Consider the following 14531-nt stretch of genomic DNA (forward strand, 5'->3'; position numbering starts at 1 on the left):
GAGCCCACGATGTGGGCCCACTGTGTCAATCACCCCATCAAGGGCCTTCCTCTCTTTTGTGGCCCCTCCACTTTATCAAACACAATGGCCCTCTCTAGGGACGGCTCTCTCCTGACACTGTCCAAAGTATGTGAGACAGAGGCTTGCTATCATCCTCGCCTCTCAGGAGCGCTCTGACTGTACTTCTTCCAGGGCAGAATGGTGGTGTCTTTTTAGCAGTCCACTGTACTTTGAAGGTAAAGAGAAACCGCTGCAAAAATCTTCTAATGATCAAAACTTAGAATGTGACAGTAGGAATTTAATAAAATTGAAAGTGGTCAAAAATGAAATGGAATGCATGAAGATAGATATCCTAGGCATTAGTGAACCAACATGGATTGGTATTGGACATTTTGAATCAGAAAAATCATATAATTTACTCTACTGGGATTAATATAATCAAGAGGAATGGTGAGGCATTCATTGTCAGAAAAGCTCTTGCTCAATCCATCATGTAGTACACAATGCTGTGATCATATTATATCTATCTGCCTTCAAGGAAATCCAATCAATACAACTATTAATCAACTTTATGCACCAACCACAAAAGCAAGTGATGAAGAAATCGATACATTCTACCAACGACTTCAGTTGGAGATTGATCAAACACGCAATTAGCTGCACTGATAGTTATTGGTGATTGGAATGCAAACATTGGAAATAAAAGGGAGAGAACGATAGTTGGAAAATATGGACAAAGCTGGAGACTGCATAACATAATTCTGCAAAACCAGCAACTTGTTCATAGCAAATACCTTTCTTCAACAACACAAAAGGGCAACTACACACATGGACTTCCCTAGGTGGAATGTTCAGAAATCAAGTTGACATCCATCTGTGGGAAGGCACAAAGTAGAAGCTCAGTATCAGCAGCTACAACCAGACTAGGGGCCGACTGTGGAACAGACCATCAATTGCTCATATGTAAGTTCAGGATAAAGCTGAAGAAGATTAAAACAAATCCAAAAGAGGCAAAATGACCTGGAGTCTATCCCACCTGAATTTCAAAGACATTAAAAAGACGAAGGAGGGAAGGAAGGAAAGGACCCAGGTGGCCGTCAGAGACTGAAACGTGTCCTAAATCGCAGGGCAGCCAAGGTAAATGATTCCTGTGTACTCTGTGGTGAGGTCCACGTATAGTCACCCTTATGTTGGTAGAAAAAGCGATTTGAAAAGAAGTCACTGATCTTGCAAAATTCTATCAAGTGATCTCTAGCTCGGTTTCTATAGCCAAACTACCGATTCCTTTCTCGTTTCCAAATTTTACATTCCCAATTACCAATAACTCATCAATGCATTTTGATTGCATACTTGATCGATTTGAAATTGCACGAGTTGGCAAAAATCTTAAATTTCTTCATTTTGGGCATTATTGATTGGTAGAAGAAATCTGAGTAATACTATTAGTCTTCCTTGTAAACTCACTGACATGGATGGGTTGATTCTGACTCGTAGCTGCCCTATAGGACAGGAGTAAAATTGCCCCTGTGGGTCTCCACGGCTGTAACTCTTTAAAGGAAGAGAAAGTCTCATCTTTTTCCTTGTACGAGTGTTCCCATTATCCAATCACTACAGCACTGTCCTTCAGGATACCAAAACTCACTGCCATCGAGTAAATTGATTCAGTGACCCTACAGGACAGGTAGAACTGCCCCTGTGGGTTTCTGAAATTGCAACTCTTTATGGTAGTACAAAGTCTCATGTTTCTCCTGCTAAGCTGTTGGCAGTTTTGAACTGAACTTGGGGTTAGCAGCCTAACATGTAACCCACCACACCACCAAGGCTCCTATATTTCAGTATCGATCTTATTTTTTTAAGTATATGTGTGTATGATAAATGTAAATCATTTCTCTTTGACTGACATTCTTGGCATAAGTACTATGAGATTGCCCAATGCAAAATGGCCAATATCAGTCCACGTCAGCTCACTAATGCCTAAGATCTCAATTTGTATGTGTTCCATTTTTGATGACTTCCAATTTTCTAAGACTGATACTTCACACATCCCACATTCTGGTGATTAGTGAAGTTTGCAGTTGTCACTTGTGCCCCATCAGCCAAGTGAAAGTCCTGTATGCTTTATGTCATCCAGCTTGACTCTACTCAGAGGAGGCAGCTCGTCTGCAGTCTTGTTCTGAGTGCCTCCAACCTGAGGGGCTCATCTTACGGCACTATGGTCAGACAATATTCCAGAGCTAGTCATGAGGTTGTCACTGGTCAATCTTTTCAGAAGTAGATCTTCAGAGCTTTCTTCCTAGCCTATTCCAGTCCTGAAGTTCTGATGAGACCTGTCCACCATGGGTGACCCTGCTGGTATTTGCAATAAGAGCGGCATAGCTTCCAGCCTCAGAGCAACATATTGGCCCTCACTGCCTGACAAGTACCGATTTCCAAAAATCGGCAGAGATAACTATGGACTTCCAACAGAAGATTGCTTGATGTAGTGCTGGGAGATGAATCTCCTGGGTTAGAAGGCACTTTAAATACACAGGGGTCACAACAACAACAATCCTGAAGATGGAGCTGGACTGGGCCACGTTCCATGAGGTGGGAGTTGGTTCAATGGCAGCTAACACCACGGGCAACAATAATCCTATGCTACGTAGAGTTGGGAGCCACCTCAGCAGCTCACCAAAGCCACCCTTCTCACATTACCACTAAGATGCAAATGCCCAGGAACCATGGAATGGTCCTAGAGAGCGAGAATTACAGCAAAGGCATGCACACACACTTTCCCAAAAAGCTTCCTACCGAAAGCAACTCCTACTCACCCCAGCAACGGTCCTTCTGTACTGACTAATAGTAAGTTTGCATTAAAGTATAAACATATACATATTTGTTAATCCCTGGTACCAGTAATATAAAATGAAAGAATCAGGAAAAAGCCAATTCTTACCCAGTGGAAGTAAAAGAATCGAGACTTCCACATTCCCTAAGCTCGTGGGCCACCCCTCTGGCACCAGCCGCTCTCCTCCTCAGCACTCTTCTCTCCCCCATTTGGGTTCAGCAAGTCACTGTTTCACAAAACTCATGAACTGCACTTAGAGTTAAGTGGTTTATTAAGGAACAGAATTCAACTCAAAAACAGGACCTGGAAATAGGTAGGCAAAATCTCCCTTCTTCAGCACAAGACAGCTTTCTCAGCTTCCCTCAGCCTCAAGAGCAGATTCCCCTGGGCACCCTCAGGGCAACATTCTCTTGCTGCCTGTCACCACTGGTTCTGTCACTGCGCCCATTCTAGGTCTCTCACTTTCTTCAGTGACATGGTCTTCGATAGGCGTTATAGCTCTTATAGCAAGTTCCCCGCCTCCTCTCTCCCTCTGTTGTTTCTCACTTTGTTCTTCCTCCTGCTTTCTGCTGAGGGGTTAGCTGCTTAATACACAACTCCTTATCAATTTCCAGGTACCCCTCCTCCTCCTAGCAGGTCCCACAAACTAACCAATCCTCTCCGCAGGCCAGGGATACTTTATTTGCAAACTAAATTGTAATCACCTCATCTCTCTAGTCTACTGACCAATCCCTCAAGGTCCTTACCCATTACATGGTAATAGACAGGCCACAGCCACGGGCCAGGGAAGAAGTATCCAACTATCTTCTTCGTAGCTTACCCTGGGAATGTCAATCCCAGGGCAAAAGGAAAACCCTAGAGTAGAAAACTAGGCCTTACAAGGGAAACTGCTCAAGTGCTTTCCCAAAGAACCAAAGCCAAAAGTCAAGGAAAAGAAGGAACTTAGTTTGCCAACTCTAGTATTATATTGACTCGAGAATTATCAGCAACATGCCCACACTGTTTCTTGATGAAAACCCTAATTAAGATTGAACTAGAAATTCCTCAATATGGTCAGGACACATGAAAAGCCAAGAATCAGCATTATACTTAAAGTTAAGAGTTTTCCCTTTGAATTCTGAAAAAGACCAAAGTACCATTACTATTTCTGGGTAATATTAGAAGCCCTAGCCAGAATATTAAGAAAAAGAATGTAAAGATATCCAAATTGGAAAAGAGCAAATAAAATGATCAATATCCATGGATGATATGATCCCATATGAGGGTAAGTCAAAAAGTTGCTACTAGAGTTTCAGGTCATACACATTCATGTTTATTCCAAGCAACACATTTAAACATGTCACTGATTAGTAGCTGGCCGCAAAAAAGTTCTCTAACTAGAGCCACAAACAATGGAGAATCGGGTTAGGATTCAGAGCCACTTTTGATTCCCCTCATTGTGGGCTTATCAGATGGAATACAACTGCCTCCAGAGGGTTTCCAAGGCCATCCTCTTTTTTCCTTTGTGTGAAACACTTTTGTTTAGCCTTCTCCTTTGTGCAGAACACTTTGTTTTTTGTTTAAAGTGCTAAGGATAAAATAATAATAATAAAGAGATAAAAATACAAATAATGAGTAAGAAAGAAAAGACCACAATGAATATTTAAAAGCCAGGGAAGAAATATTTGTCATGGAACAAGCAACAAATAGTTGTAGCTAGAACAATTTCTGGTTGGGTCACGAGGCAGGACAACTGACCAAGTATCAAGTTTGATGCAGTATAAGCATGATGACAATGATCTCTGATAGTAAGACTGTCCAAGATCCTCGCCTGTGGCTAGAGAGGATCTGCCAGTGGCTTCATCTGACTAGACACTCTGCAGATGGGTTTGGGGCTCCCACTGTCCCCCATAGAATTCTACAAATTGGGTGTTCGCAATTTAGGCTCTGATACTTTTCCCTTTGCCATATTTCAATTTTGTTATAGTCGTCCTGGGAACACACAAGCTGGTGTGCTTCTTCCATGTGGTCTTAAGATGACTCCTCCTTTAGATGGCTGCTTGTTTGATTACAAGCTTTTAAGGCCCCAGACACTATTCTGATTGATGGCTGGGAACCATCTACTTTCTTCACCACACTTTGCTGTAGCGCCCTGGCCTTCAGTGATCCTTTCATGACGGTGACTAAAGAGCAGAGGCCATCATCTTTACAGGAGCAGACTGCCAGGCCTTTTCCCCTGGAAAAGACACTGGTGGGTTTGAACTGCTGACCTTTCAGGTAGCAGCCAAGTTCTTACACACTGGGTCACTGATGCTACGCTGAGACTCAGCGTTCTGCTGAAGCTCCCTGTACTTGCTCGCCTCTGTTTCAGTCTCGCAGTCCTATAAGAATTCATGATGAAGTGAAAAACCGTTGCTGTTTCCCTTCACAAGTTTTTGGTGTAGCTGGTTAAACACATTGGCCTGCTGACTGCAAGGTCAGCAATTCAATCCCACCAGCCCCCCTACAAAAGAAAGATGAGGCTTCCTACTCCTGTAGATTTTCAGTCTCAAAATCCCAAAGTGGCAGTTCTACACTGTCCTAGAGGGTCACTGGGAATCAGCATCACTCAGTGTCATTAAGTTTTATCTAAAAGGTAAGAACTCAGTTAATACCTGCAGCTGGAATACAGATACAAGCCTCCAAGCAAAGAACAATCTGAGAACCAAATTGCCTATCTCATAGGCCACACTGCTCCAGAAGATCCCTACCCCCAAACCCTATCTATACAGCACCCCTTATGTTGCTCAAGGAAGCCGATATCGATGGGCATGGTTTAATTTGTCTTCCTGGCTGCTAGTACTCAATATCCTCACTCTCCCTTCTGCCCGTCTCATGAATTGGCTTACTTTGTGACAGGCTGCTTGAATCATCCACTTTGCATGAACACCATCAGGGTGGCTGCTAACTGAAAGGTCAGCAGTTCAAAACCAACAGCCATTCCACTGGAGAAAAATGAGGCTTTCTACTCCTGAAAAGCTTTACAGTCTCAGAAAACCACAGGAGCAGTTCTACTCTGTCCTATAGGGTCACTATGAGTAGCAATCAACTCCATGGCAGCGAGTTTTGGTTGGGCTCCCAAATAAAATTTACCATATATACTCGTGTATAAACTGAGTTTTTCAGCACATTTTTAATGCAGTTTTTGTGGTAACATTAGGTGCTTCTGCTGATATTCAGGTCGGCTGATGCTTGAGTATATACAGTATCTTGTCCACAAGCAACTAAAACTTAACTTTAAGTAACTTAAAACTTTCAACATGCATGCCTACTCACAACATACAGCAAGCATTCTAAACACCTACCTTCTACAGGACACTCGAATGGCTTTGTGCCCAGGTGGGTTATGCTGTGGCCTTTCAAATGCTCTGCTCTTGTGAACGATTTCCCACAGCCTTCCACAGGACAGATGAACCTCCGGTCATCATCGTGTTTCCTGCCCCACAGGAAAAAAAGCACTGCTTACTAACCACTAACAGAAAATGAACAACTGACAGCTCACTTCGATTTTAAGGTTTTTTCTTAAAAAGTCCATAAAAATTCCTAACCAAATCCTGCCAGGTGGGTGAGGATCAGTCCACCTAGTAATCTGGTATCAGTTGATTTCAGTAAAAAAAACCTTTGTCAGACCCATTGTAACCAGCTTACTTTGTGCCATTTGCTTTAAAAATTTTTTTTAAAGTATGTTCTCCTTTTATGTATATAGAATAACTGCCCAGAATAAACCTTAGTTTACAATTTGAATTGTGATTATTTTAAACAAGTTCTTATAAAATATACCAAACTACAAGCACTATATATATAGAAACCATCAGCACATTTCAAAAACCTTAACCCCATTTCTAACTTGCACCAGCAGGTTTGCAGTTTAACTCCTCCACAATTAGAAATTCTACTTCAATGATTTAGCTGGCCCCAACACCACACAATGAATATCTAGAGCTGCTACGACCTGCAACAGCTGAGTCCCAGACGGATTGATGAATCCGTTTCTACTGCTTAAAAATCCCGATGGTAAACCCATTTTCCAAAAAAATAAATAAACAAGTTCAATGACAAATAGACACAGTGGACAACAAATCTTAAAAGACCTTCTACAGTCAACAAAGAAATAACACGTTGTAATTCAGGACCACAAATGATCCAAGAAATCAATTCTTCCATCAGGTCGGCTTTTAGCAGTGTCCATAAGCATGGCTTTCTGCCTCTTTACTTATGGATTCTGAGCCTCCAACGGCCTCTGCCCTATTTGGCAAATGTTACTAAGCTCTTTTAGTTCTGTCTGTGCCGATGGTGCTCAACACTTGTTCCATCGGTGGGCAAACCTAGTTCTACCAAATGGTTGAAAGCACCCCATTTAGCCAGCAAACCTCATGCCTGGCGTTCAGCTGTCTCACTCTGGCTGAGCCTGGAAGCCCACTAGGCTGTGTCTTGCTGTTTGGTTCTACTGCTACTGCTCCTCTGCTGTTGCTTCTTCCTGTATCTGGTGTTAGTTCTTTCTCGTGCATTGAAGATGCTCCCAGTGCAGGAATCCTGGGTCCAAAGACACCCTTTTTTGATGGCAGTGAAATCCCCTGTCACACCCTCTGGGATGGCTCATTTTAAGCGTAGCAGAATGATGAAATTGAACAATCCCCTTTGGGTTTCATAAATCTTACTTGCATGGTTCCAATCCCAGAAGGGTGCCAAGCACATGATCTACATACCTTACTGGTAAGCTCTCTAATCGCTTCAAGGACCACAAGCACCTTATTTGCATAACCTCACCCAGATAGTTAGTGGAAGTTAACAGAGACCACAAGTAACAATCAATACTCTCCAGGACAGAGCCGGAGTGTCCCTGTGGGCTTCCGAGACTTTAGATTTTTCCGAAAGCAGGCAGTCTATCGTTCTCAACAAGTACCTCGCTCACTGCACTGCAAGAGCTTTCTGGACTGACGAGAAGACTCACATCAAATGACGTCCTGCACTTGCAGCTCGGCCCTATTTCTGCGGAACAGTGCTGCACTGAGCAGAGCTGTCCATCCTGTTCGTGTTAACGCGATTTGATCTCGAGGGATAGACCTAGAAGTGCAGTTGCTGCATCTGAATCGTTGGTTATTTCCATTTCTGACTTTCTGAGCAAGAGCCATACCTCATTTGCGCCATTTTACAGTCCCACCAGCAATGATGGAGTTCTACTCTCCCTACAACTTTGCCAGTCCCCACCTCCCTTTTTTTTAAAATCAGTGCCTTTTTTTTTCTTTGCAGAGGTCAGATGATAACCCATAAATGTGATATGCATCTCTCTAATGACCCTTGGGGAGCCCACGGACTACAGTGGGTTAGGGCTTGGGTGTTAACTCCAACACCAGTATTCAACACCACCAGCTGCAGCGCGATGACCAAGCTTTCTATTCCCGCAGAGGTTCACAATCTCGGAAACCCATAGGGGCAGTTCGACTCTGTCCTAGAGGGTCACTCTGACTCGATGGTCACTGTGAGCTGGAATCTACTTGATGGCACTGAATTCTGAGATTTAATGGCACGTGAGGAGTCCAGGTGGCACAGCAGGTGAACATCTGGCCGCCACTGAAAAGATTAGCACTTTGGATTACAGCCTTGGTCACTGCAATAAATTATAGACCCAGAGGAGTGCATCACGGGACAGCTGGTGTTAGGACTGGTTAAAACAGTTCAGAGGGCGAAGGAAATGTCAGACTTGTGCCAATAAGCATCAGTCTTGGGCTGCTGATCTTGATTTTCTACCCCCTTGTGAAGTTAGAGGCCACTTCTATACAACTTAAGTGTCCACCAACTGATAAACGGACAAACAAAATGTGGCACATACACACAATGGAGTACCACACACATAAAGAACGAGCACCCAAAACATCATAAAACAAAACAAAAAAATCATAAAACCCCCTAATAAAAACAAACATACAGAACAGACAAATCTGGAGCGCATTAAGGGGGAGCTTTAAGGTGGAAGAAGTTGCTATGACTGAACCCATGCCAACTTCCACCTGTTGTGTCTATTCATCTTGCTGAGGGTCTTCCCGTTTTCACTCTCTACCAAGCAGATGGCCGTCTGATAAGCATGTACAGAGCACGGGAGAGGCAGTCTCACCATCTCTGCTTCTCACCACAGCGCGTCTGTCAGTCTGTCATACGGTGGTAATGTGTGTGGAGCTGCGATGCTGGAAACTATGCCAAGGCTACTTCAAATACCAGCAGGGCCACTCGTGGTGGAGAGATCTCGGTGGAGCTTCCACGCTAACAGACAGGGAAGAAGGCCTGGGTGGTCGGCTTATTTTCAAAACTGGCCAGGGGAGACTTATGACAGCAGGAAGAGAACTAGAGCACTGGAAATGCAAGTTCAGCCAGAATGGACTCAATGAGGAAAATGACACGACCAATGTCACTGAAACACATGTGCAAACATTGTTAAATGAGAACATCATTTTGCTGGGCAAATTCTCACTTTAAGTACATTAATTTTTCAAAAAGAAAACACTACAGATCCATCCATAGGTTTGTGTTACTGACAAATGATTCACTTTCACAACTGCTATTTCATTACCTTTTGTGTCTTAGAAGCTTAGACATGCTGGTGAAGGTCCAACCACAGCTATCAGAGTCACAAATGAATGGTCTTTCACCTTACAGAAGACAAAACGGCACAGTATCATGATAAATGTAAGAGCTTCTACAGAAACAAATCCTGTGGGCACGTGCCACGGCATTCTCCAGTCCATTTACCTGTGTGACTCCGCAGGTGGATTTTCAGCCGACAGGCTTTGTCATATTGTTTGCTGCATCCCGGAAAGGAGCAGGAGAAGAGTTCCTGCTCCCGGAAATGGGCGCGGTTATGGGAAAAGAGGGCACTCACTGTGATGAATGTCTTCTCGCAGCCTGGACAAAGAAAACACAAACACTGCTCACTGACAGGGCAAAAGTCATACACCAATTCAAGCCAATCCCAACACCCGGGCATAGTTCACACGGAAGTCTGTTCATTCACCGCTCCTGTAAAAAGACATGGCCCTTAATGCTTGCCTTTGTTCACAGCTGAAGTAGGTGTGGTTCATGACAGATGGCAGGCATAACTGGCCATCTGTGGAATTCTATGATTAAGGGAAAGTTCCCCACCACTGCCATCTACTAGGCGGTTTTATAGCATGGATCCTGTGTACATCTTGTCTATCTACAATGAACGAAATCAGTGCTGCTCAGACAGTACCCCAGACACTTCAGCAAGAAATGAAAAGAAAGGCATACGCCATAGCCTGGTCAGCTGTGCTCTGGAAGGCCATGAGCCATAGTGAAAGCAGACTTCCTCGTCCCCCAGGGAGGTCCTCATCGTGCATCCTTTACCCTTAGAAACGCATGCAGCCAGCGTCTGCAGTGGCCAGGACCGTGTTCCAGCATTTTTCCTGCCGGTCCTTGTGCTCTAGGTTCACAAAGCTGAGTAATCCTCCTTTCCACAACACCTCAGTCTTCAGCATGCAGTCTGAGCTACCATCCTAATTCACCCTCCTCAGCGATTCTCAAACTTCTCACAACAGTGGTTCTCCGCTGACAGAAACGTTCAGTGTCCAGAGTGGAAATGACTGGGCGGAGAGATGTTTAATGCTGTTGTAGCTCTTATCATATATGGCCTTTAACATGCTACCAGCATGCCTGTGAATCACCCTGCAGGTGTCTGAGAGGTTTCAAAAAGTTCAAAGAGAAATGGAATTGAAAGATAATGGAATCTTTCCATGAGCTTTCGGAAACTCCTTCATACCCTACAAAACAAAGCATAGGTGCACCCTACCAAGGAGTCCTACAATCCTCCTTCCTCAGCAACACTTAACTGGGGAATGCTTTCTAAATGCCCTGAAATCAGCTTTGGCCTCAATGTACTCGTTGGCCCCATAGGTTCATGTTAGATCCCTGTTCCTCACAATATTTTCACCCAGAATAATGCTCCTGGTGCATTTTACTTGAGTAAAATTTCTCTAAGTATGTGAACTAAGATTTCTCTAAGTATGTGAACTCAGATTTCTCTAAGTATGTGAACTAAGACTGAAAAAGGGTTTGGGAAGCGTGGCTGAAAGTGATAAGTCTCCACAAGGAAGGAGACTTGGGACAGCCCAGAGGCCGGTGGGAGGTGACTTGAGCCTGTAAATATTTTTCATCTCACCCTTTTAAAATGTCTGTATTGGGCACACTTTATGGTGCATGCATTAGGAGAGCACTGATGGCACTATCAGGTGAGTACCGGGCTGCAAACCGCAAGGTCAACATTTCAAACCCACCAGCTGCTCCAACAGAAAGATGAGGTTATCTGCTCCCATAAATCTTACTGCTTACACATTGGGCTGCTACGCGCAAGGTCAGCAGTGAGAAACCACCAGCTCCTAGAGAAAGACAGGGTTTTCTATTCCTGCAGTTACAAGCTCAGAAAGCCACGGGCAGTTCTACACTGTCCTATAGGGTCACTGATTCAATGGCAGTGAGTCGGGTTTTCGTTTAAACCTGATAAAGGGACGCCATAAGTCAGTGTCAACTAAATGCCAGTGAGGGTTGGGGTTTAGTGCACGGATGTGATATGCATGTTCGTACAACTGTTAGAAGCATGCTCACTTGTTTTAATAAGTGGGATATGGGCAGTCGCACTGCCCCCTACCACCTTTACGTCCAGTTATCACAGCCACATTCTGGAGGTGGGTTGGCTAAGCCATGCAGTTTCATGACCTGTCCACCTTACTAATCCCCAGGGCCAAATCTCTTGCTCCCAAAACAGGCCTTCCAGGCAGGAATCGTCTCTTCCTCCTCCAAGAGACCACTGTTCCTCAGGGTGCACCTGGCCACTTGTGTGTGTCCTGAGGACGCGGACAAACCACAAGAGGAGAATCTGCAGAGGTTTGGATAAAACAGATAAAAACATCGCCGAGTCTTGATCCCTTGTCTGTACAGGCGAACATATTAATAAGACCTGACAAAACGATGATGTTGAATCTGTTACGACTGCAGTGGAGCCGCCTGGAAAAAGACGCCCAATAAAAACAGAAGAGCGCCTGGAAACCTACACACACACACCCGAGCACACACACTTTAATTCGGTAGTCAGTCCACTTTAAACGAGGGTGGGGGGCTCCCGAGGGCGGTTCTGCAGCAGCACCCAGATGCCACTCTGCAATTAAGGTCGGGACCGTGCTTGTCCACCCCCCTTTGGAGGCCGGCCCCGCGGGCCCGGGCATGTGATTACCCGGAAAGTCACACTTGTAGGGTCTCTCGGGCTCGAAGTGGCTGCGCTGGTGGGAACTGAGCTTGGCGTGCGTGGGGAAGCGCTCGGCGCACACCTCGCACTTGAACAGATTCTCCTGCTCGTGGCCTTTCATGTGCGCCTTGAGGTTGTACACGGTGGTGAACTTCTTGCCGCAGGCGCCCACCGGGCAGCTGAAGGGGCGCAGCTTGTCGTGCGACTGCAGGTGCCGCTTGAGCTTGTACGAGGTGGTGAAGGCCCAGCCGCAGCCGTCCAGCGGGCACTTGAAGGGGCGCCGGGCCTGGCTGCCGCCGTGCGTCAGCAGGTGGACCTTGAGCTGGTGCTTGCGGGCGAAGGCCTGCGCGCACTGCGGCTCCGGGCAGCGGTAGGCCGGCGCGCCCGCGCTCTCGGGGCGGCCCGGCGGCGGGGCCGCGGCGCTGCCGGGCGGCGTCGGGGGGCTGCCGGGCGGCGGCGGCGCCAGCGCGAAGACGCCGTGGTCCAGGCGCACCAGCAGGTCCTGGCCGGCCACGGTGACGGCGCCCGCCAGGGCCGCGGCGGGGCTGGGGGCGGCGGCCGGGCCGCTGGGGCCCTGTCCTGGGCGGCCCGCCGGGCCCGCGCCGCGCCCTGCCCGCGCCCGGCCCGGGGCCTCGGGGCTGCCGCGCGCCATTTCCAGCCACACGACGAAGGAGCCGTCGCCCGCGGCGTCCTCCGGGGGCCCCGGCTTCGGCGGCGGGCCTGCCGGGGCCTGCTCGCGCCGCGGCCCGGGCCCGCCATCTTCAGGGCCGCACAGCAGCAGCAGCCGGCGGCGCGCGGGCCCGGGGCTGAGCCGACGCACCCAGCCCGCGGCCGGGCCGGCGCCGGGGCCGCCGGGTGAGGGTCCTCGCGCCGCCCGGGCCGCGGGCAGCCCCTGCGGGTCCATCCTCGGGCCCCTCCGGCGGCGCTGGACGCGAGCTCCGAGGCGGAAGCTGCGGGGCGCTCCGCCCAGGCCGTGCGGAAGACGCCGCGCGGTCGGCGCCAAAGCCGGGTACGGAATCCGGACCGGACCGGGGCGCGGAGCATGCGCACGAGCTGCGGGCGGGGAGCGCGGGCCCCGCAGCGTCTGCGCTCCGCTCCGCTTCCCGGGACCTGGGACGGCGTTTCCCGACGGTGTAGCGCAGACAAAGGGATTCCTTGCAGCAGTTACAGCCCGTCGTCGTCCCCCGCCACCAGCTTTGCTCATTGTTACCTAACTCAGCGCTCCCGCCCGCTCCTCCTGATCCAGGGTAGAAGCCGCCCTTCTCTCCATCAGCATCCAACAAAATCAATTCCATAACGAATCCCCCAGTTCACATACATGCTCCGCAGGGTAGGCTTTTATGATCATCTGGCAATGCACAGCTGACTACACACACACCACACCACACCACCACCCCTTTACGGAGTCCTTCCCCGGTGGCACAACTGATTGAGCATTCCACCGCTAACCGAAAGGTTGGCAAGTCTCTTGACCATGAGGAGTCTTGGGGTTTCTCATTTGTGGGTGTGATTTTTAAAGTGCAATCCAGGCTAGCTAAAGCTGTAAAGATGGTAACTAGAGAGTAGCTACATCTTGGGTTCTGGCCGTGGAGGTTGGGGGAAAATGGGGAGGTGATGATAATGAGGACAAAAATAAAGTAAAACAATGAAGAAGGTGTCCTAACATCGATTGTGGTGATGACTGAAAAATCCTTTCATATATTTTAAGAGTTTGTGAATTGTATGTCGATAAAATTGTTTTCCAAAAATCACCTAATCGTTGGCCTAGGAGTTCCACGTTGGGCTGTTTAACCACAAGGTCAGCAGTTTGAAACACCAGTGCTCCTGGAGAGGTAGAGGAGGCTCACGAGGCCCTGGAAGAGTTGGTCTCAGAAACCCACAGGGACAGTGCTGCCCTGTCTTAGAGGGTCACTATGAGTCACAATTGACTCGTTGGCAGTGAATTTGGTTGTCGTTTGGGTATATGGGGTCAAATTGGCAACAGCAACTTCAGAGCCAAGAAAAGCACTTTGGAGGGCAATGAATTTAAGTTCAGAGGGGGAGTAACAACTTGGAAAAGGAGGGTGAGAGTGCCGTCAGGCACACCTTGAAGAATAAACTCAATATCACCCAATGGGGAGCTAGCTGAATTGGTGTGTGGTTTGCTAGTCTCAGTAGCAAAAACAAAAAAACAAACAAAAAAAACCCAAAAAAAATCAAGTAAATTAAGATTAGGAAAACAAAGATGGCAGGTCAAGCCCACCCAGAGATGCCTCATAAGTAAAGCCTGCCGATCTGCTTCAGAACAGTCACAGCCAGAGAAACTGCAGTTACACTGTACAGGGGGTTGATGTCATCTCTGTGACAACCAACAACCCCTCGCCCCACTTAAAACCTTCCTGCTCTGCATTGTCCCTGGACCTGTGGTCCATCCCTGCCACCTTGTTGCCCTCCCCA

The 14531-nt window shown here is 47.3% G+C and overlaps 1 protein-coding gene across 1 annotated transcript in view; it reads right to left on the reverse strand.

The window, feature by feature from the left end:
- ZXDC (ZXD family zinc finger C) overlaps positions 1 to 13014 on the reverse strand; it is a 36347-nt gene extending 23333 nt beyond the window's left edge. The window contains exons 1-4 of the mRNA XM_075550251.1: positions 12084 to 13014; positions 9590 to 9742; positions 9411 to 9489; positions 6151 to 6281 (exon numbers count right to left, since the gene is read on the reverse strand). Of these exons, the coding sequence (XP_075406366.1) occupies positions 6151 to 6281; positions 9411 to 9489; positions 9590 to 9742; positions 12084 to 12999 (1279 nt within the window). The 5' untranslated portion in view covers positions 13000 to 13014. The remainder of the gene's footprint in view (positions 1 to 6150; positions 6282 to 9410; positions 9490 to 9589; positions 9743 to 12083) is intronic.
- Between the last annotated feature and the right edge of the window lie 1517 nt (positions 13015 to 14531).

This window comes from Tenrec ecaudatus, chromosome 5, assembly GCF_050624435.1.
Source record: "Tenrec ecaudatus isolate mTenEca1 chromosome 5, mTenEca1.hap1, whole genome shotgun sequence".
In the NCBI taxonomy this organism is placed as follows: Eukaryota; Metazoa; Chordata; class Mammalia; order Afrosoricida; family Tenrecidae; genus Tenrec; species Tenrec ecaudatus.